The 23,672-nt window shown below is 47.6% G+C and overlaps 1 protein-coding gene across 1 annotated transcript in view; it reads right to left on the reverse strand.

The window, feature by feature from the left end:
- ano9b (anoctamin 9b) overlaps positions 1–23,672 on the reverse strand; it is a 97,380-nt gene that overhangs the window by 12,814 nt on the left and 60,894 nt on the right. The window contains exons 15-21 of the mRNA XM_056279069.1: positions 21,341–21,452; positions 19,949–20,003; positions 19,313–19,410; positions 12,517–12,713; positions 12,191–12,343; positions 9,031–9,175; positions 5,717–5,839 (exon numbers count right to left, since the gene is read on the reverse strand). Coding sequence (XP_056135044.1) covers positions 5,717–5,839; positions 9,031–9,175; positions 12,191–12,343; positions 12,517–12,713; positions 19,313–19,410; positions 19,949–20,003; positions 21,341–21,452 — 883 coding nt within the window. The remainder of the gene's footprint in view (positions 1–5,716; positions 5,840–9,030; positions 9,176–12,190; positions 12,344–12,516; positions 12,714–19,312; positions 19,411–19,948; positions 20,004–21,340; positions 21,453–23,672) is intronic.

Raw genomic sequence — 23,672 nt, forward strand, 5'->3', positions numbered from 1 at the left:
TTTGGGATTTCAGCCCAGCTGTTTTGAGCCATTGGTTGGTCATATGTTGGTCTACATCTTTCTCATCTTCTCTTTTTGGGTATTGCATTTGTTTCCCTTCCCATTTTTGTTTCATTTGTTCTTGGGCGTGACATGCATTGAGTTGGGATTTTGTTACCATTCGTATTCTTCGGCAGTACTCCTTTCTGAACTTTCATTTTGGCATGTTGTATCCCGTCTCCTTCGTTCACTCCCAGGTATTTGTATGTGCCTTCTTGTTCTAGGTCTTGGATGTTGGTGTCTAGGTCAATTTGGATGTTTTCGGTGGTGGTAAGTTTTCCTTTTTTGAATGTCACTTTGGCACGTTTGTCTAGTCCGAACTCCATTTGGATGTCGTCACTGAAGCCTTGTACGATGGTCAAAAGGCCAGTTTGTTCTTGGTCATTCTTGGTAAAGGTTTTCAGGTCATCCATGTAGACTAGATGGTTAATAGTGCATGAACCTGTAGTATAACCATAGCTGGTGTTGTTCAGGAGGGAGGATAGTGGAGTAAGAGCTATGCAAAAGAGGAGAGGAGAAAGCAAGTCGCCTTGAAATATGCCGCTATTGATGTTGCTCTGCCTTGAATGTAGCGTCCCATCTGTGTATTTTAGAACAAGGGTTTTTTTCCACTGGTCCATATTTGCTGTTAGGAACTGGATAGGGATTGGTGATATTTTGGAGATGTCAAGACATTTTAGTACCGAGTCATGGGGTACAGAGTCGAACGCCTTCTTATAGTCTATCCAGGCTGTTGTCAGATTTTTCTTCCTCGTTTTTACTTCCTTAATGATGGCCTTGTTTATTAAAAGCTGGTCTTTGCAGCCATAGCTCCCTTTTCAACACTCTTTTTGTTCTATGGGAGTTATGTTGTTTTCTTCCAGGTGTTTGTAAACTCTCCCGGTGATGATGGATGTTAAGATCTTGTAGGTTGTAGGGAGACATGTGATGGGACGATAGTTTTTGGTGTCTTCTGTTTTGGAAAGTAGGTAGGTGGTACCAGCTGTGAGCCATTTGGGGCAGGTTTCTGGGTTGCTGATGCATCTATTGTAGGCGTTTGTCAGAGCTTGGTGTAAAGATGGTAAGTTCTTGATCCAGAAGTTCGCTATCCCGTCAATACCAGGGGCTTTCCAGTTAATGGACTTCTGTATTGCTGTTTTTGTTTCTTCTAAGGTTATTTATGGCCATTCTTACTGGTTGGTTTGGATGTTCTCTGTTTCTATTTGGCCGATCCATTCAGCGTTTTCTTTTTTTTTGTAATTCTTTTGTTTTTCCCAGATGTTGCTCCAGAAGTTCTCTACCTCAACAATTTTAGGGGGTTCTTTGACCTCAACAGAACTTTTCGCTAGTTCTCTATAGAATTTCTTCGCGTTTTCTTTGTAAGTTTTGTTCTGGTGGAAGAACCAAACTTCTGGTGGAAGAACCAAACTCTTCTACCATGGTGCGAATGGGAGGAGAAATGGGGTAGGGGTAATTCTGAAGGAAGAGTATGTCAAGAGCGTGCTGGATGTGAAGAGAGTGTCAGACAGAGTGATGAGTATGAAGCTGGAAATTGAAGGTGTATTGCTGAATATTATCAGCGCATATGCCCCGCAAGTTGGGTGTGAGATGGAAGAGAAAGAACAATTCTGGAGTGAGTTGGACGACGTGGTGGAGAGGGTACCCAAGGAGGAGAGAGTGGTGATTGGAGCGGACTTCAATGGACATGTTGGTGAAGGGAACAGAGCTGATGAGGAGGTGATGGGTAGATATGGTGTGAAGGAGAGAAATGTGGAAGGACAGATGGTGGTGGATTTTACGAAAAGGATGGAAATGGCTGTGGTGAATACATATTTCAAGAAAAGGGAGGAACACAGGGTGACGTACAAAAGTGGAGGAAAGTGCACACAGGTGGACTATATCTTATGTAGGAGGCGCCATCTAAAAGGGATTGGAGACTGCAAGGTGGTGACAGGGGAGAGCGTAGCTAGGCAGCACCGGATGGTGGTCTGTAGGATGACTTTGGAGACCAAGAAGAGAAAGTGAGTGAAGACACAGCCGAAGATCAAATGGTGGAAGTTGAAGAAGGAAGACTGTTGTGTGGAGTTCAGGGAGGAGGTGAGAAAGGAACTGGGTGCTAGTGAAGAGTTGCCGGATGGCTGGGCAACCACTGCAGAAATGGTGAGGGAGACAGCTAGGAAGGTACTTGGTGTGTCATCAGCACAGAGGAAGGAAGACAAGGAAACTTGGTGGTGGAATGAGGAAGTACAGCAAAGTATACAGAGGAAGAGGTTGGCAAAGAAGAAGTGGGAGAGTCAGAGAGATGAAGAAAGTAGACAGGAGTACAAGGAGACGCAGCGTAAAAGGAAAAGGCGTATGGTGAGTTGTATGACAGGTTAGGCACTAAGGAAGGAGGACTTGTACCGATTGGCTAGACAGAGGGACTGAGCTGTAAAGGATGTGCAGCAAGTTATGGCGATCAAGGATAGAGATGGAAATGTGCTGACAAGCGAGGAGAGTGTGCTGAGAAGGTGGAAGAAGTACTTTGAGGGGCTGATGAATGAAGAAAATGAGAGAGAAGGTTGGATGATGTGGGGATAGTGAATCAGGAAGCGCGGTGGATTAGCAAGGAGGAAGTGAGAGCAGCTATGAAGAGGATGAAGAGTGGAAAGGCAGTTGGTCCTGATGACATACCTGTGGAGGCATGGAGATGTTTAGGAGAGATGGTAGTGGAGTTTTTTTTTATTTCTAGTTTTTCCCCTTATCCCACCCGATTAACCCAGTGGCATATGGCCGGAACTCTTGTGGAATAACTCCCCTGGCTCACGTTTCCACAGGAAGGAGATAGTCGTACCACCAGCTTCCTTCAAACTCGTGTCGGCTGCTCTCGCTATTTTACACGCCGAAGCCTCCTCGCATGGATTGCATCACCTTCAGGCCACGAAGGAGGCGTACGGAGAATGCTTAAAGTTGCTTGGCTGCAGGCCAGAAGGGTCGCTGGAGAACGACGAGTCCCTGAACACTACACCGATCTACACCCACTATCCCTCGGGTAAGGGTGGCCTAATGAATGCCTGACCCCGTGGACGCTCTGGCCGTGACCGATTATGGCGAGCCTGGGATACGAAACTCCCAGCCACATGACGAGCGGGTTGCCAGAACGGTGGTTTATTCCGCTCGGCCACCAGAGCGGCTGGCAGTGGAGTTTTTAACTAGATTGTTTAACACAATGTTGGAAAGTGAGAGGATGCCTGAGGAGTGGAGAAGAAGCACACTGGTACCGATTTTCAAGAACAAGGGTGATGTGCAGAACTGTAACAACTACAGAGGTATAAAGTTGATCAGCCACAGCATGAAGATTTGGGAAAGAGTAATAGAAGCTAGGTTAAGAGGAGAGGTGATGATCAGCAGCAGCAGTATGGTTTCATGCCATGAAAGAGCACCACAGATGTGATGTTTGCTTTGAGAATGTTGATGGAGAAGTATGGAGAAGGCCAGAAGGAGTTACACTGTGTCTTTGTAGATTTAGAGAAAGCATACGACAGGGTGCTGAGAGAGGAGGTGTGATATTGTATGAGGAAGTCGGGAGTTGCAGAGAAGTATGTAGGAGTGGTGCAGGATATGTATGAGGGCAGTGTGACAGTGGTGAGGTGTGCGGTTGGAATGACAGATGGGTTCAAGGTGGAGGTGGGACTACATCAAGGATCGGCTCTGAGTCCTTTCTTGTTTGCAATGGTGATGGACAGGTTGACGGACAAGATCAGGCAGGAGTCTCCATGGATGATGATGTTCGCGGATGACATTGTGATCTGTAGTGAGAGTAGGGTGCAGGTGGAGGAGAGCCTGGAGAGGTGGAGGTATGCACTGGAGAGAAGAGGAACGAAAGTCAGTAGGAGCAAGATGGAATACATATGTGTGAACGAGAGGGAGGACAGTGGAATGGTGAGGATGCAAGGAGTGGAGGTGACGAAGGCGTATGAGTTTAAATACTTGAGGTCAACTGTCCAAAGTAACGGGGAGTGCAGAAGAAAGGTGAAGAAGAGAGTGCAGGCAGGGTGGAGTGGGTGGAGAAGAGTGTCAGGAGTGATGTGTGACAGAAGGGTACCAGCAAGAGTTAAAGGGAAGGTTTACAAGATGGTAGTGAGACCAGCTATGTTGTATGGTTTGGAGACAGTGGCCCTGATGAAAAGACAGGAGGAGGTGGCAGAGATGAAGATGATAAGATTTTCATTGGGAGTGATGAAGAAGGACAGGATTAGGAAGGAGTATATTAGAGGGACAGCTCAGGTTGGACGGTTTGGAGACAAGGCAAGAGAGACAAGATGGAGATGGTTTGGACATGTGTGGAGGGGAGATGCTGGGTATACTGGGAGAAGGATGCTGAATATGGAGCTGCCAGGGAAGAGGAGAAGAGGAAGGCCAAAGAGGAGGTTTATGGATGTGGTGAGGGAGGACATGCAGGTGGCTGGTGTGACAGAGGAAGATGCAGAGGACAGGAAGAGATGGAAACGGATTATCAGCTGTGACGCCCCCTAACGGGAGCAGCCGAAAGTAGTAGTAGTAGTAGTAGTTCTGGTGGAAGAACTTTTGTCTCTTATCGAACCTTTTCACTTGTTGGGCTTTTGCTTGTAGTTGTTGTTTCTATTTGTCAATGGCTGTTAGTATTTGCTCTTTCTGTTTGATGTTGTGTTTCCTGATTAGTGCTCTTTTTCGTTTTTCTTTGACTGGTTTCTCGTTTTTAATCTCATTTAGTGGAGATATGTCTCCCCTAATTTTGCGTATTTTACTTTCAGTTTCCTTTTTCCATTTTGGTTGGTTATCTTTTCTTGGTCTGCTCTTCCTCTTGTGTTTGATGCCCAGGGATTCAGTGATGGCAGAGGCAGTTATATAGACAAGGTGGTTAATGTCTGCGAGGGACAGCACTTCCGGGAGTTGGTCTTTTATCTGGTTGATGGCTTTGTTTGCTGTTTCTATGGCTGATTTTGAGTGCTGATCACTTCTTGTCTTTGGAATTGGTGGTCTCTGGCCTATTAGGGGTTTATTTGGCTATTTCATATTTCCTATGGATGCTTTCTTTCATGCACTCACTTTCTCATCTTGTTCATCTTTGTTCGGTGGTTCTTGGTCACCTGGCTTATCAGTTCTCTCATTTTCATGATTCTTATCTTCATTTTGCTCCTCTGGATCTGCGTTTGTATCCCTCTCATCAGGTTTTACATTCTCATCTCTCTGCTTTACCCCTGCTTGGATGGCTTGCAGCTCCATTTTATTATTATTATTATTATTATATCATTATCATTATGACCTGACAAGCACCTATGCCCGTATATCTTTCTATGCATATGTATGAATGGTCTTCTATTGACCAGTTAAAGTAAAACTAACACTTTCTACACATTCTGCATATCTGTACAGAAATTGTATATTTTCTTGCATCCACCTTACCTGTACTTATAACGTCGTCATATTGAATGGCTTTTGTCATGTTCTTTGCTCTCACTATGTTTTACTGTGGTCATTTTGTGAATTTACTGTGAAGTTTTCTCCATCTGTTCTCTTTTTCTTCTTTTTACTGTGGAACCCGTTTTGCTCTTTTTTGTGCTTTATGCTGTAATTGCTGCACCAAACCAGTTTACTTTGCCAGATCATGTACTTTAATGATGCATGTCATGTGGTTTAGCGAGACTTGATGTCCATGAAGGTAAACTGGAGGACCGACCTGCACTGTGTGACATTAAAGTTGATCTCTATGAACAGCTGAGTGGGCAGGAAGTCCCGTTGAACCGCCGGGTCCATCATGGACGCCGTGGACAGCGTGTTGTTTATGTATCCCTGCATACAACTGGAACCAAACAGAAACATCCACATATTAACAACAACAACAACAACAACAACTTAGTTTTGTGTAGCGCCTTTCAAAGAACCTAAGGATGTTTTACACTAGATTAGAACAAAAAAAAAAGATTAAAGCAAAAGACTAAAAGACTACAGACCATAGGCCTCAGTAAAAAGGTAAGTTTTCAGTAGTCTTTTGAAATTGTCCAAAGAGGCAGCGTTGCACATCTCTGGCTGGGGGCTGCCACACTAACGGCTCTGTCCCCAAAAGTCCACAGGCTGGTTTGGGGGAAGGAAAGCTGGCCCATGTCTGCAGACTGCAGATTCGAGGGTGGAGTATAGTGTTGAGGAGGTCTGGTAGGTACTGGGGGTATGGGCATGGAGGGATTTATAGGTGAGGAGGAGGATTTATAAGGAATGCGGGACTTGACCGGGAGCCAGTGAATGTGGACAAGGGTGGGAGTGATGTGTTGCCAGGGCTTGGTGCAGGTGAGCACCCTGGCAGCGGAATTCTGCACATACAAGCCTGTCTAGGGCTTTGCTAGGTACCCCACACAGGACTCATGTAATAATCCAGATGGGAGGTGATGAAGGCATAGATGAGGGTCTCTGCCACGGAGTCTGAGAGTAATGGCCGAAGTCTGGAGATGTTTTTGAGGTGAAAGAAAGGAGATTTGGTGACAGATTTGATGTGTGACTGGAATGAGAGGGTGGAGTCCAGAATGACACCATGGTTATGGACTTCTGGGGACTGGCAGATGGAGCAGCCATCCACATAACAAGACAAGAATCTACAACACAGCTTACAAATCTGTTGATATCCAAATATAAAAGGAATAGTTCAGAATTTTTTTCAATTTTTTTTTTCCATGCATGCTTTTGGAATCCCCTTTCCTTTTCCAGTGCGGCTTTCCAATTAGTATATCCTGTCTTGGTGAAGACCATGTCTCTGTCAGTCAAACCAGCAAACTGAAAATAGGGGAAGCAGAAGCATGCATCTAATTTGGCTGAGTTCCAACCACGGCAGTGATCAGTACCAGCTCAGATTAAACGAACGAGACGTCCGACTAAACATTAATTTAGGGGGAATACTTTTAGTATTGGTTGGGATGGTGCAATATTATTCAGATCACTTAGATGATTTTCAGCAGCAGGAACTACACCGCTAACTGCACTATGTCGGTGCAAGTGGGCAGGGAAAATGTAACGTTACTGCTTGAAATGCCCCCTTTATCCAAAGGCACTGGTCCCAAAGACAGAGTTTGAGCTAACAGCGGCTGTAGCTAAATTGCTGCTAGCAAGCTTTGATTTGGCTACCAAAAATCGTTGCATGGCTGTGCATGGCTGTGTATGGCGTGAAGTCTAGCATGTAATCTATGTAACCAGGTAGGCTTATTTATACTGAGTACTGATACATGTTAGCAAACTGTTAAATACTGTTCTAGTGTGTTTTCTAGCTAACAGTAACACTAGCTAGCTAGCTATTTATCTAGTTAAACTAAACTACCACCAGCAAAGATCCTTATTCAACACAACTCTACGCCAAGAATAAGCTATACAGTACAAATGAGCTAGTATTCCTCCTCACAGCCAAGTACAAATGCTCTGCAGAATAATATCAGAGGTAAGGCATCTCCATTGTTTATTCTGTCCAACCAGCAAATCGGAAATCAAGACATTGTGATGGGGACTGGCAGAGTAAAAAGGCACAGAATAAAGTTGACAAATTAGGTGGGCAAAGCAGGAATCTGGGTGGGCATTTCCCACACCTACCCACTTCGAGATCCATCCTCGCAACTACAGTTCAATGGAGGGCAAATGCACAATCCTTGTTCAGTGCAGAAATAAACACTTGACAGTTCAGAAAACGCTAACATGATGCTACAACAGCCTGTCACACTGAATTACAGTGTCATTTTATGAATTTACAATGGTTTTTAAGGTTGTTTGCTAAGGTGCTACTTCCCAAAACACAGCCTACAAGGGTTACTTGCAGGAAGTGCTCCACCACGACACAGTAAAGCAAACACCAGGAGAGAATTGGGAACAAACCAAGGTACATTTAGAAGATGTCCACTGTAGTTCAGTATGATGCCTGCTGTAGTATCATGTTAGTGGAACCCACCCATAAAATAGCGGTTTAGTTTCAAATGTGTCACCACTATACAAAGAGACACACAAACATTGCAGACAATTACTTGACAGCACTCATGCATATTCTATATAAGGAAATCTCCTGGACGTTGGCGCCCCCTAGCTCTCATTGACAGTGTGTGTGCGCACTTGTCGTTCAGAAAACCTTTGATGGGAGACGGTTTGCAGAGTGCGATTGTTGGAGAGAAAGATACTGTCTGCTGCACTTCGGTGTTGTGGTTTCACAAGCCAACACCTGTCTGAAATATCCTTTTGTGAAATAGCACGTGTGGGTCATGTGACCTGCGCTGGAGAACGGGACGTGAAATGTGCATGGGACTGCCGTGACGTGAGGACGTCCATATTGGTCTTGCACCTTCTCGGATGGGACGTCCCAGAACACATTTCTCAGTCAGATCTCTCCAAGCACTAGCGCCTGGGACTTCCTTGGGACACGCCGCGTTATTATTTTGAGTGTTGTGCACAACCAACAATTTTTTTGGACTTTTGCTGCAGCTAGGTATTTAAGAGTGGCCATCTCATTTAGAACTAGGCCTACACTGAATGTAACTGTTCACCCTATGATTTATGCAAATTGATTGACAAACAAAAAATCTCATCTCTATTAATAATAACTGTGTTATAAAACCTTGTGTCTGTGTCTGACTTGAACTAAATACCCCACAGCCTACAAGTAAGGCAATAAGCTTTATGTATATTTCATGACTATTATGATCCCAGAGCCTGTAGAATAATTTCAGCAGTGATACTTGGTTACATTAGGATGACAGATTGCTGTAGCATCATGTTGTTAGCCGTGTCTGAACTGTGTGGTGTTTGTTTTTACACTGAAGGAGGATGTGGACTTGCCCTCCATTGAACTGTAGATGACAAGTTGGCGCTGTGTCTAGTACGGAGAAAAGTATGGATGATGGTGAAAATGAAACCTATGGACTACATTAACACTAAGGATAAAATAGACCTCAAAACATACAAACGATCTCTTTACAGCATCAGCTTTGTGCTGAGACATGTGACTCTGTGGTTTTCTATGTCATTACTAACTCGGTCTGATGGTCTCCACTGGCACAGGGTCCATATCGATAGCGGTAGACGAGGCGAGGAATGAAGTCAGAGGAAATTCCAATCACCAAGCCGTTGGCAATCACGGCCAGCACACCGATGGCCTCCAAAATCTTGGTCCATATGCCTGGAGGAGGACCATAGCCATGACACAGTACAACATCTGTCCACATGCTAACCCGAACCTCTCAAATACATGGACACACATACAACACACATTACACACCATGACACAGTACAACATCTGTCCACATGCTAACCCGAACCTCTCAAATACATGGACACACATACAACACACATTACACACCATGACACAGTACAACATCTGTCCACATGCTAACCTGAACCTCTCAAATACATGGACACATATACAACACACATTACACACCATGACACAGTACAACATCTGTCCACATGCTAACCCGAACCTCTCAAATACATGGACACACATACAACACACATTACACACCATGACACAGTACAACATCTGTCCACATGCTAACCTGAACCTCTCAAATACATGGACACACATACAACACACATTACACACCATGACACAGTACAACATCTGTCCACATGCTAACCCGAACCTCTCAAATACATGGACACACATACAACACACATTACACACCATGACACAGTACAACATCTGTCCACATGCTAACCCGAACCTCTCAAATACATGGACACACATACAACAGACATTACACACCATGACACAGTACAACATCTGTCCACATGCTAACCCGAACCTCTCAAATACATGGACACACATACAACAGACATTACACACCATGACACAGTACAACATCTGTCCACATGCTAACCCGAACCTCTCAAATACATGGACACACATACAACACACATTACACACCATGACACAGTACAACATCTGTCCACATGCTAACCCGAACCTCTCAAATACATGGACACACATACAACACACATTACACACCATGACACAGTACAACATCTGTCCACATGCTAACCTGAACCTCTCAAATACATGGACACACATACAACACACATTACACACCATGACACAGTACAACATCTGTCCACATGCTAACCTGAACCTCTCAAATACATGGACACATATACAACACACATTACACACCATGACACAGTACAACATCTGTCCACATGCTAACCCGAACCTCTCAAATACATGGACACACATACAACACACATTACACACCATGACACAGTACAACATCTGTCCACATGCTAACCTGAACCTCTCAAATACATGGACACACATACAACACACATTACACACCATGACACAGTACAACATCTGTCCACATGCTAACCTGAACCTCTCAAATACATGGACACACATACAACACACATTACACACCATGACACAGTACAACATCTGTCCACATGCTAACCCGAACCTCTCAAATACATGGACACACATACAACACACATTACACACCATGACACAGTACAACATCTGTCCACATGCTAACCCGAACCTCTCAAATACATGGACACACATACAACACACATTACACACCATGACACAGTACAACATCTGTCCACATGCTAACCTGAACCTCTCAAATACATGGACACATATACAACACACATTACACACCATGACACAGTACAACATCTGTCCACATGCTAACCCGAACCTCTCAAATACATGGACACACATACAACACACATTACACACCATGACACAGTACAACATCTGTCCACATGCTAACCTGAACCTCTCAAATACATGGACACACATACAACACACATTACACACCATGACACAGTACAACATCTGTCCACATGCTAACCTGAACCTCTCAAATACATGGACACACATACAACAGACATTACACACCATGACACAGTACAACATCTGTCCACATGCTAACCCGAACCTCTCAAATACATGGACACACATACAACACACATTACACACCATGACACAGTACAACATCTGTCCACATGCTAACCCGAACCTCTCAAATACATGGACACACATACAACAGACATTACACACCATGACACAGTACAACATCTGTCCACATGCTAACCTGAACCTCTCAAATACATGGACACACATACAACACACATTACACACCATGACACAGTACAACATCTGTCCACATGCTAACCCGAACCTCTCAAATACATGGACACACATACAACACACATTACACACCATGACACAGTACAACATCTGTCCACATGCTAACCTGAACCTCTCAAATACATGGACACATATACAACACACATTACACACCATGACACAGTACAACATCTGTCCACATGCTAACCCGAACCTCTCAAATACATGGACACACATACAACACACATTACACACCATGACACAGTACAACATCTGTCCACATGCTAACCTGAACCTCTCAAATACATGGACACACATACAACACACATTACACACCATGACACAGTACAACATCTGTCCACATGCTAACCTGAACCTCTCAAATACATGGACACACATACAACACACATTACACACCATGACACAGTACAACATCTGTCCACATGCTAACCCGAACCTCTCAAATACATGGACACACATACAACACACATTACACACCATGACACAGTACAACATCTGTCCACATGCTAACCTGAACCTCTCAAATACATGGACACATATACAACACACATTACACACCATGACACAGTACAACATCTGTCCACATGCTAACCCGAACCTCTCAAATACATGGACACACATACAACACACATTACACACCATGACACAGTACAACATCTGTCCACATGCTAACCTGAACCTCTCAAATACATGGACACACATACAACACACATTACACACCATGACACAGTACAACATCTGTCCACATGCTAACCTGAACCTCTCAAATACATGGACACACATACAACAGACATTACACACCATGACACAGTACAACATCTGTCCACATGCTAACCCGAACCTCTCAAATACATGGACACACATACAACACACATTACACACCATGACACAGTACAACATCTGTCCACATGCTAACCTGAACCTCTCAAATACATGGACACACATACAACACACATTACACACCATGACACAGTACAACATCTGTCCACATGCTAACCTGAACCTCTCAAATACATGGACACACATACAACACACATTACACACCAATGTCATTGGTTTTCTGGGGGACCAGGCGCCGTTCCAAGCTGACCATTTTGATGGCATCCAGGCGGATCTCAAAGATGTTGTTGAGGAGGGCCAGCAACGGGGCCAGCGGGAACGCCGCCACAAAGATGGTGGTGAAACTAAACTGGACCACTAGAGGAGAAGGGGAACGAGGGTGGGATGGTTAGATGGGAAGAATGAGAGTTGGGATGGCGGGAGGAGTTGAAACAAAGAGTGGAGGAGAGACGGAACAGAAGATAAAGGAAATGGTGGTGAAAACAGGAGACGGTCAGTACTTTTACAGAGGAAGTGCTGATGTGACCTACCCATCTCCAGAAACTCATTGAAGAGGCTGAAAGCATTGATGTCAGCCAGGTGGTAATTGCGCAGCCAGTCGTGGAGTTTACAGATGTCACATGGCTCCAGGCTGCTGTTCTCATCACGACACATCTTCCTGTAGCAGTGACCACACTTCCTCTGGAGTTTCTTGGTGGCGTTCCTCCGGAAACATCGCTTCAGCCAGCTAGAAACAGAGGAAATACGTGGATATATATGTGGCAAGCAGCAGGAGTTTATTCCCATTACTGGTTACGGGATTAAAAAGAAAAAAAATCACATTAGTTGTGATAATTTCACTCACTAGCTTCATTTTGTAGACTTTGGACACAGGACCATTGCTGGACTCAGCTTTGTAACGGTGTCTTATGGGACAAGTGAACAAGAGTCTTAAACATGTCCTTTAAACAACAAAGCCCCCTAGTGTCTCAGTCAGACTGTGTCCATGACTGTCCATCATCTATGAATTCTCTAAGGTGCTGGCTGGCGAGTTTATGGCTGTTACTAGTACCTACGGTAAGTATAGGCTGCTACTTCCTGCAGGGTGAACCAGGAAGTAGCTCAGCAACGTCATCCACCACCTGATCATATCGAACATCTCCAGCCGTGGAAAGACGTGTACGGCAGAGGCGGGGAGAGGGCCAGTTTTTCTAAAAAGGCATCACTGGGGCACCCTGGTGGCTCACCTGGTAGAGTGGTACCACATAAGGCCGAGTCCTTCAAATCCAGCCCAGGCCCTTCGCTGCAGGTCATCCCCTCTCTCTCCTCTGCCTTTCCTGTCTCTCTACTGTCACCATTGAAATAAAATGCCGAAAAAATAATCTTACAAAAAAAAGAAAGGCATCACATCTGGCAATAGCATAGTTTTTATGGGGGTTTTTCTATCCAAGTTGCATTGTGTCACGCAAACGTGTGTGTTTGTGGGGGGGGGGGTTGTTAAAACCTCAGTGCCATTTTTACCAGAGAACCCTGAACCGCAGTGAATTTTATTAAAATGTATTTCTGATTTTTCCCTTTTTTCTCCCAATTTAGTGGCCAATCGATCCCTTTTTTTTTTTTAGCTCACCAACCCTCGTACTGAACGCGATCGCCAACTGCATCTCTCCGGCCGGCAGTCTGGAAGGAGACCCCCCCCCCCCACCCACACACACACACACCCAGAGACGCATTCATGTGACGAACACAAGCCGACTCCGCCCCCTCCCAAGACAGCGCTGCCCATTACTGCTGCTTCATCGAGTCCGGCCATAGCCGGATCTGACGAGACCGGGGCGCGAACCCCGGTCCCCAGTGGGCACCTGCATCGACACCAAGCCGACGCCTAGACCGCTGCACCACCGCTGCACCACCGCTACACCACCGCTACACCACCGCTGCACCACCGCTACACCACCGCTGCACCACCGCTACACCACCGCTGCACCACCGCTGCACCACCGCTACACCACCGCTACACCAAACAGCAGAGAATTTGAACGTGTTTTACAAGGTGAATAACACAGGCGTCCTACCATGGTTACACACATAAAGCACACGTCTAGCCTACAACCTTCATGGACCACTGAACATACTTGTAAAGTGACCAACCACATTCATATCACAGGCGCAATATTGTCATAACCTGTGTCGTGCATCGTGTCACATCAAGTCGAATGTGAACATTTTGGTTTTAAGATAAAAAACAAGCACTTGATACAGAACTGACATGCGGCCTGCTAGTTTAAAATCACAAACTCCCGCGCCAGAGCCTGCAAGAGACACACCATACATGTGGAGGGGCCCTGCCTGGTGCCTTGTAACAACCCAGTCTCAAACCTCCTTGGCCTGGCACGGCGCCCTGCCTGGTGCCTTGTAACAAGCCAGTCTCAAACCTCCTTGGCCTGGCACGGTGCCCTGCCTGGTGCCTTGTAACAAGCCAGTCTCAAACCTCCTTGGCCTGGCACGGTGCCCTGCCTGGTGCCTTGTAACAAGCCAGTCTCAAACCTCCTTGGCCTGGCACGGTGCCCTGTCTGGTGCCTTGTAACAAGCCAGTCTCAAACCTCCTTGGCCTGGCACGGTGCCCTGCCTGGTGCCTTGTAACAACCCAGTCTCAAACCTCCTTGGCCTGGCACGGTGCCCTGTCTGGTGCCTTGTAACAAGCCAGTCTCAAACCTCCTTGGCCAGGCACGGCGCCCTGCCTGGTGCCTTGTAACAAGCCAGTCTCAAACCTCCTTGGCCTGGCACGGTGCCCTGCCTGGTGCCTTGTAACAAGCCAGTCTCAAACCTCCTTGGCCTGGCACGGCGCCCTGCCTGGTGCCTTGTAACAAGCCAGTCTCAAACCTCCTTGGCCAGGCACGGTGCCCTGCCTGGCACTGTGTAACAACCCAGTCTCAAACCTCCTTGGCCTGGCACGGCGCCCTGCCTGGTGCCTTGTAACAAGCCAGTCTCAAACCTCCTTGGCCTGGCACGGCGCCCTGCCTGGTGCCTTGTAACAAGCCAGTCTCAAACCTCCTTGGCCTGGCGCGGTGCCCTGCCTGGTGCCTTGTAACAAGCCAGTCTCAAACCTCCTTGGCCTGGTGCGGTGCCCTGCCTGGTGCCTTGTAACAAGCCAGTCTCAAACCTCCTTGGCCTGGTGCGGTGCCCTGCCTGGTGCCTTGTAACAAGCCAGTCTCAAACCTCCTTGGCCAGGCACGGTGCCCTGCCTGGTGCCTTGTAACAAGCCAGTCTCAAACCTCCTTGGCCTGGCACGGCGCCCTGCCTGGCGCTGTGTAACAAGCCAGTCTCAAACCTCCTTGGCCTGGCACGGTGCCCTGCCTGGTGCCTTGTAACAAGCCAGTCTCAAACCTCCTTGGCCTGGCACGGCGCCCTGCCTGGTGCCTTGTAACAAGCCAGTCTCAAACCTCCTTGGCCTGGCGCGGTGCCCTGCCTGGTGCCTTGTAACAAGCCAGTCTCAAACCTCCTTGGCCAGGCACGGTGCCCTGCCTGGCACTGTGTAACAAGCCAGTCTCAAACCTCCTTGGCCTGGCACGGCGCCCTGCCTGGTGCCTTGTAACAAGCCAGTCTCAAACCTCCTTGGCCTGGTGCGGTGCCCTGCCTGGTGCCTTGTAACAAGCCAGTCTCAAACCTCCTTGGCCTGGCACGGCGCCCTGCCTGGTGCCTTGTAACAAGCCAGTCTCAAACCTCCTTGGCCTGGTGCGGTGCCCTGCCTGGTGCCTTGTAACAAGCCAGTCTCAAACCTCCTTGGCCTGGCACGGCGCCCTGCCTGGTGCCTTGTAACAAGCCATTCTCAAACCTCCTTGGCCTGGCACGGCGCCCTGCCTGGTGCCTTGTAACAAGCCAGTCTCAAACCTCCTTGGCCTGGCACGGCGCCCTGCCTGGTGCCTTGTAACAAGCCAGTCTCAAACCTCCTTGGCCTGGCACGGCGCCCTGCCTGGCGCTGTGTAACAACCCAGTCTCAAACCTCCTTGGCCTGGCACGGCGCCCTGCCTGGTGCCTTGTAACAAGCCATTCTCAAACCTCCTTGGCCTGGCACGGTGCCCTGCCTGGCGCTGTGTAACAAGCCAGTCTCAAACCTCCTTGGCCTGGCACGGCGCCCTGCCTGGTGCCTTGTAACAAGCCAGTCTCAAACCTCCTTGGCCTGGCACGGCGCCCTGACTGGTGCCTTGTAACAAGCCAGTCTCAAACCTCCTTGGCCTGGCACGGCGCCCTGCCTGGTGCCTTGTAACAAGCCAGTCTCAAACCTCCTTGGCCTGGTGCGGTGCCCTGCCTGGTGCCTTGTAACAAGCCAGTCTCAAACCTCCTTGGCCTGGTGCGGTGCCCTGCCTGGTGCCTTGTAACAAGCCAGTCTCAAACCTCCTTGGCCTGGTGCGGTGCCCTGCCTGGTGCCTTGTAACAAGCCAGTCTCAAACCTCCTTGGCCTGGCACGGCGCCCTGCCTGGTGCCTTGTAACAAGCCAGTCTCAAACCTCCTTGGCCTGGTGCGGTGCCCTGCCTGGTGCCTTGTAACAAGCCAGTCTCAAACCTCCTTGGCCTGGCACGGCGCCCTGCCTGGCACTGTGTAACAAGCCAGTCTCAAACCTCCTTGGCCTGGTGCGGCAGCCCTTCCCTTGTCTGGTAGCCTGAATCAGCACATATAGGAGACGCAGCAGCAGCAGCCCAAGCTGAGAAACCAGTCAGACTGTTGGGTAATTCTCCAAATCCCCCAGCCTGAAGGAAGCCCAGGGATAACTCTAAGGTCTCTTGGGACCAGAGAGGTCGGTCGAAACCCCCCCCCCCCATTTCCACTACTGGACATTTCAGATAACTTTTAACTTTAATTTTGGTTTCACTTCCAAATATGTGGTCTAGATAATTGGGTTAAAGTGGACTTGTCTGACACTTGTGTTCAGTTTTCCCATAAGACACCATTGTAAAGCTGAGTCCAGAGGTGGTCCCATGTCCAAAATCTACAAAATGAAGCTGGTGAGTAAAATGATAAGTCATATTGATGGAAATATATAAACTATATAAAATTCTGGATTATCCTTTCACATGCTCTGACCTGGACTTTAAACTTGTCATTTACTTATTGAGGCTTGATGGTCAGGGGCAGGCTGACCATCAGGCTGACCATCAAGCGCACCCATCAGGCTGACCATCAAGCAGACCATCAAGCGGCCCACTATGCTGACCATCAAGCCCACAGTCGGGTTGATCATCAAGCCGACCATCAGGCTGCCCATCAGGCAGACCATCAAGCTGGGCATCATGCGGGCCATCAAGCAGACCATCAGGCGGACCATCGGGCTGACCATCAAGTGGACCGTCGGGCGGACCATCAGCCTGACCATCAAGCAGACCATCGGGCGGACCATCAGGCTGCCCATCAAGCCGACCATCAGGCTGACCATCAGGCAGACCATCAAGCTGGGCATCATGCGGGCCATCAAGCAGACCATCGGGCGGACCATCAAGTGAACCGTGGGGCGGACCATCAAGTGGACCGTGGGGCGGACCATCAGCCTGACCATCAAGCGGACCATCAGGCTGACCATCAGGGTAATGGACATTTTCCCTGTGGGTGCTTGACAATTGGGTCGATACAACACAAAACATTAAAATAAAGATAAAAACAAAGTGGAAAATCGACTGGTATGTACCTAAACTTGACTAGCCCATAGGGCTGCGGCCTACTGGCCACATGGGGGTGGGGTGGAGGTGCCTACATCTGACAGGCTATGCTCTCCTCCCCAACAGTTGTACGTCTCCATAACTCCCCTTCCCAGTTAATTTTGCTCCACATGGGTCTGTCCCGCACCTTTCCATGCCTGTTGCCAGTCAGACTCACCAACTAATTCACTCCACATCGCTGAAACTGAAAACGAATAACAAACAAGGCAAAGAACATAAAGGTGGCGTTGAAAGGCTGAGGGAAAAGACATTGAAATCTCTCCAAGTAGATGCAGCAATTTGTTTGCCACTGCCACCACCAGTGGAGACAGCAGTCTCATGGATGGCCCCAGCACGGGTGGACTCAGGGGTCATGTTTGAAAAAATGCCTCAGAAGTGCCCTCTTGCATGCTCCTATGGTAGACAAAACACGATGAGCTGCCCTCTAGGGTGCATGTCCAGTGTATAAAGTGTGGTAAGTGCCCTCTAGGGTGCTCTTCCAGTTGACAAAGGTGCCTTAAAGTCAACAATGTGGACACAACTTCCCCTATGCTGACCAAGCTCCTAAAACGTAGGCCACATTGCCAGTGACAACCACTTCAGGAGAGCAGCCATGCTCTAAACTGAAGCTAATGAAGACCCAGCTCAGGAAGAGATGTGGGGAAGGCAGGTGCTCAGATCTACGGCTATCCAGTGACAGGGACATCCCAGCTGACCCAGGCGAGGTCACTGATATATACAAACACATGACCAAAAGAATTCTACCCTGATTGCTCCACTCTGGCTAAGCTCCTCTATATATAACCTACAGCTCGCTCGCACTGACGTCATCACACGTGTCTTTATGAGACAAATGTAAATAGTTCCCCTTGTGTTTTAATACAGAGGTGCAGTACTTCTACCCACATCATGAAACCATTTTCATCTTAACCAGGGTTTTAAGGGTTTCACCATAAACGCATCATGTCTTTCTGCATGCTGGTGCCCCACCACATACACCTGGTGCCCTTGTTATTTTTTTGCCCCTGCCCCTCCAACAGCCCGAGGCCGCCACTGGGCCCAAGTACCAGCGGTGAACGACATGGTAGTGAGCCCAGCAGTGACACCAGACACGAGGCCCAGGGCAGAGCAGTAGATCCAGAGCAGCAGATCCAGAGCCACCACAGCCCCCAGAGCAGCTGTGAAGCAGTAAGACGGAGGACGACGGGGACTAACCACGATGACTAGCGGGACTACGGTGTTGGTATAGTTTATTCCATGTGTCTAGCCTGGCTCCGGCAAGAACACGTGAGTGTGTGGCTCTGGATGTTAGTGCATCAGTGATCTAGAAAATAAAATCACAGATGCGTGGTTTGTAAAGCCACTAGGTCTGCAAGTTCCATGTACACTATAGCACACGTTTCAGTCCAAGGCTCAAGTGAGAGCATTAACTTACTTGAGGAAAGCTACACAGTTGTTTATAGGTGTGGAAATTATTTTGTTGGCTCATTATTTTGTGATTTACTTGCGTAAAAATTCCACAGAATGCAGGAATAAAGACCCCCCTAACTAATGCTTTGTCAGTGGAGTGGGGTGGCCAGGGTCAAAGTCCGGGATCCGGCCCCGTTGATGGTTTGAATGAATCTAAAGAGAGAATCTAGAGACTGAGCATTCTACGCACGGCACGGTGAACTCAAAGATGTTGTTCAGCGTCTGTTTCAGCAACATGATGATCGCCATCTGGATGAAGAGGTCTGTCAGACAGCCGCTGGGGTGACACTTGGACACGGCAAATGTGAAGAGAAGAGAGGAAATAAGGAGTTATTTCATGTCTTGTCAAGCTCTACACACAGCTGCCAGCGACAACAAGACATGCAGTTTTCAGGGGTGGACTGACTGAGGAACACTGGGCAGGCTGATAGCTGGGATTCTGTACTGAATCCCAGGGCTGACGCAACCACAATGAGTATTTCCCAGTCGCCAGAGAGCTGGCACCAGCCTCTGGACCACTGCTGCAAGGAAAAGGAAGACTGGCGTGATGGAAATATAGAATACCTTTGCTGAATTTATCTTCCACAACAAAACTGCATTAACCATTCAAACAAACATCTGCGGGGCGTCCAGGTCGTGTAGCGGCCCACTCCGCTGGCCATGGAGTAGACCGCTAAACGACCCATGGCCCAATAATCACTTCAGTATGAAACTTTCATTTTGAAATACTTTGAATGTTTGTTTCTGCCTGCTTTTGGCTTTGAGGTGTTACCAAGAACCTTGAATCCAGTTCACCATGTAGAACCACATCTTCCTAAGTACTCACTTCTTCCAGTCTCCACCCCGCGATGCGCACGTAGTTTCCCGGATGCCCGTTTATCCTGGGGAAGAGGAGGGACTGTCTTTGACAAATATTAAAGCCACATCCACAGACAAGCAACTTGAACAAAAACGCTGTATTTATGTTTTGTCCATATTACCAAACGTGCTCTTGTGGGATTTATCCACTGCAAATGACAGGTCGTGACATGTGCTATGACATGTCCTATGACATGTCCTATGACATGTGCTATGACATGTGCTATGACATGTGCTATGACATGTGCTATGACATGTCCTATGACATGTGCTATGACATGTGCTATGACATGTACTACACCCCGGTCACAGACCACACAAGTCACCAGCTCTGTTCAGACAGCCAGGCGACGTGTGGGAGGAGCCTGCACACAGATGTCTCCAGATGTTGACTGCAGCAGCTGGAGCAGCTCGCTCTTCATCCAGTAGTCTTGAGTGGCGTTTCTAAACAGCCAACCGTAAAGATGACTGGTTGTACTGGTAGTACACCAGTATAGAGCCAGCACAACCATGGCTGTATACCGGTTGTACTGGTAGTACACCAGTATAGAGCCAGCACAACCATGGCTGTATACCGGTTGTACTGGTTGTACACCAGTATAGAGCCAGCACAACCATGGCTGTATACCGGTTGTACTGGTTGTACACCAGTATAGAGCCAGCACAACCATGGCTGTATACCGGTTGTACTGGTTGTACACCAGTATAGAGCCAGCACAACCATGGCTGTATACCGGTTGTACTGGTTGTACACCAGTATAGAGCCAGCACAACCATGGCTGTATACTGTTGTAGTGGTTGTACCAGTTATACTGGTTGTATACTGGTTGTACCAGTTATACTGGTTGTATACTGGTTGTACCAGTTATACTGGTTGTATACTGGTTGTACAAGTTATACTGGTTGTATACTGGTTGTACCAGTTATACTGGTTGTATACTGTTTGTACAGCTCCCAGTACAAACAGTATGACCGAATGTGACTGAAAGCGGTGATGCTGGGTGAAAGAACATGAGGCCAAAACCAGCTTGACTTTACCCACGAGAGACCTGTGACCCGCCAGCAGCACAGCAGCAGAGGCTGCTTGTGTGGTAGGTTGTGTGGTTGTGTGGCAGATTGTGTGGTAGGTTGCATGGGAGGTTGCGTGGCAGGTTGTATGGCAGTTTGTGTGGCAGGTTGTGTGGCAGGTTGTGTAGCAGATTGTGTGGCAGGTTGTGTGGCAGGTTGCGTAGCAGATTGTGTGGCAGGTTGTGTGGCAGGTTGCGTAGCAGGTTGTGTAGCAGATTGTGTGGCAGGTTGTGTGGCAGGTTGCGTGGCAGGTTGTGTGGCAGGTTGCGTGGCAGGTTGTGTGGTTGGATACCTGCCCAGGAAGAACGCCACATAGAAGAGGGAAGAGAAGAGAGTGAAGAACTGGAAGGTGAACATCTTGACAGTAAAGCTTCGTTCTGTGGCAACAAACGAGCGTGTCTTTTCTGGAAGACACACACACACACACACACACACACACACACACACACACACACACACACACACACACACACACACACACACACACACACACACACACACACACACACACACACACACATTAAATGGAAATTCGCAGCAATCCACCACAGCAACTAGCATGAAGCAGTCGTGATAAAATGAAAATAACTCTCCTGTGTGTGTATATATGTGTATATGTTTGTATGTGTGTGTATATGTGTATGTGTGTATATGTGTATATGTGTGTGTGTATGTGTATATGTGTGTGTGTATGTGTGTATATGTGTATATGTGTGTGTGTATGTGTGTATATGTGTTTCTATGTGTGTATATATGTGTGTGTATATGTGTGTGTGTATAAGTGTGTGTATGTGTATACCTGACCTATATTCAATTGAATACACCACAAAGATAAGATATTTAATGTTCACACTACTACTACTTTCGGCTGCTCCCGTTAGGGGGCGCCACAGCGGATCATCCGTTTCCATCTCTTCCTGTCCTCTGCATCTTCCTCTGTCACACCAGCCACCTGCATGTCCTCCCTCACCACATCCATAAACCTCCTCTTTGGCCTTCCTCTTCTCCTTTTCCCTGGCAGCTCCATATTCAGCATCCTTCTCCCAGTATACCCAGCATCTCTCCTCCACACATGTCCACACCATCTCCATCTTGTCTCTCTTGCTTTGTCTCCAAACCGTCCAACCTAAGCTGTCCCTCTAATATACTCCTTCCTAATCCTGTCCTTCTTCGTTACTCCCAGTGAAAATCTTATCATCTTCATCTCTGCCACCTCCAGCTCCACCTCCTGTCTTTTCATCAGTGCCACTGTCTCCAAACCATATAACATAGCTGGTCTCACAACCATCTTGTAAACCTTCCCTTTAACTCTTGCTGGTACCCTTCTGTCGCACATCACTCCTGAAACACTTCTCCACCCACTCCACCCTGCCTGCACTCTCTTTTTCACCTCTCTCCTGCACTCCCCGTTACTTTGGACAGTTGACCCCAAGTATGTAAACTCATACGCCTTCGTCACCTCCACTCCTTTCATCCTCACCATTCCACTGTCCTCTCTCTCATTCACGCATAGGTATTCCGTCTTGCTCCTACTGACTTTCATTCCTCTTCTCTCCAATGCATACCTCCACCTCTCCAGGCTCTCCTCCACCTGCACCCTACTCTCACTACAGATCACAATGTCATCTGTGAACATCATCGTCCATGGAGACTCCTGCCTGATCTTGTCCGTCAACCTGTCCATCACCATTGCAAACAAGAAAGGGCTCAGAGCCGATCCTTGATGTAATCCCACCTCCACCTTGAACCCATCTGTCATTCCAACCGCACACCTCACCACTGTCACACTTCCCTCATACATATCCTGCACCACTCCTACATACTTCTCTGCAACTCCTGACTTCCTCATACAATACCACACCTCCTCTCTCGGCACCCTGTCGTATGCTTTCTCTAAATCTACAAAGACACAATGCAACTCTTTCTGGCCTTCTCTATACTTCTCAATCAATATTCTCAAAGCAAACATCGCATCTGTGGTGCTCTTTCATGGCATGAAGCCATACTGCTGCTCGCTGATCATCACCTCTCCTCTTAACCTAGCTTCTATTACTCTTTCCCATATCTTCATGCTGTGGCTGATCAAATGATTTAATGTTCACACTGATAAACTTTATTGTTTTTTTTGCAAATATTCCCTCATTGTGAATGTGATGCTGCAACACGTTCCCAAGAAGCTGGGACAGGGGCATGTTCACCACTGTGTTACACCACCTTTCCTTTTAACAACACTCAATAAGCGTTTGGGAACTGAGGACACTACTTGCTGAAGCTTTGTAGGTGGAATTCTTTCCCATTCTCGCTGATGTACGACTTCAGTTGCTCAACAGTCCGGGGTCTCCGTTGTCGTATTGTGCGCTTCATGATGCTCCACACATGTTCAATGGGAGACAGGTCTGGACTGCAGGCAGGCCAGTCCAGTACCCGCACTCTTTTACTACGAAGCCCCGCTGGTGTAACACCTGCAGAATGTGGCTTGGCATTGTCTTGCTGAAATAAGCAGGGACGTCCCTGAAAAAGACGTCGCTTGGATGGCAGCACATGTTGCTCCAAAACCTGTATGTACCTTTCAGCATTAATGGTGCCTTCACAGATGTGCAAGTTACCCATGATGCCATGGGCAC

The sequence above is a fragment of the Lampris incognitus genome, chromosome 4 (assembly GCF_029633865.1).
Source record: "Lampris incognitus isolate fLamInc1 chromosome 4, fLamInc1.hap2, whole genome shotgun sequence".
NCBI lineage: Eukaryota > Metazoa > Chordata > Actinopteri > Lampriformes > Lampridae > Lampris > Lampris incognitus.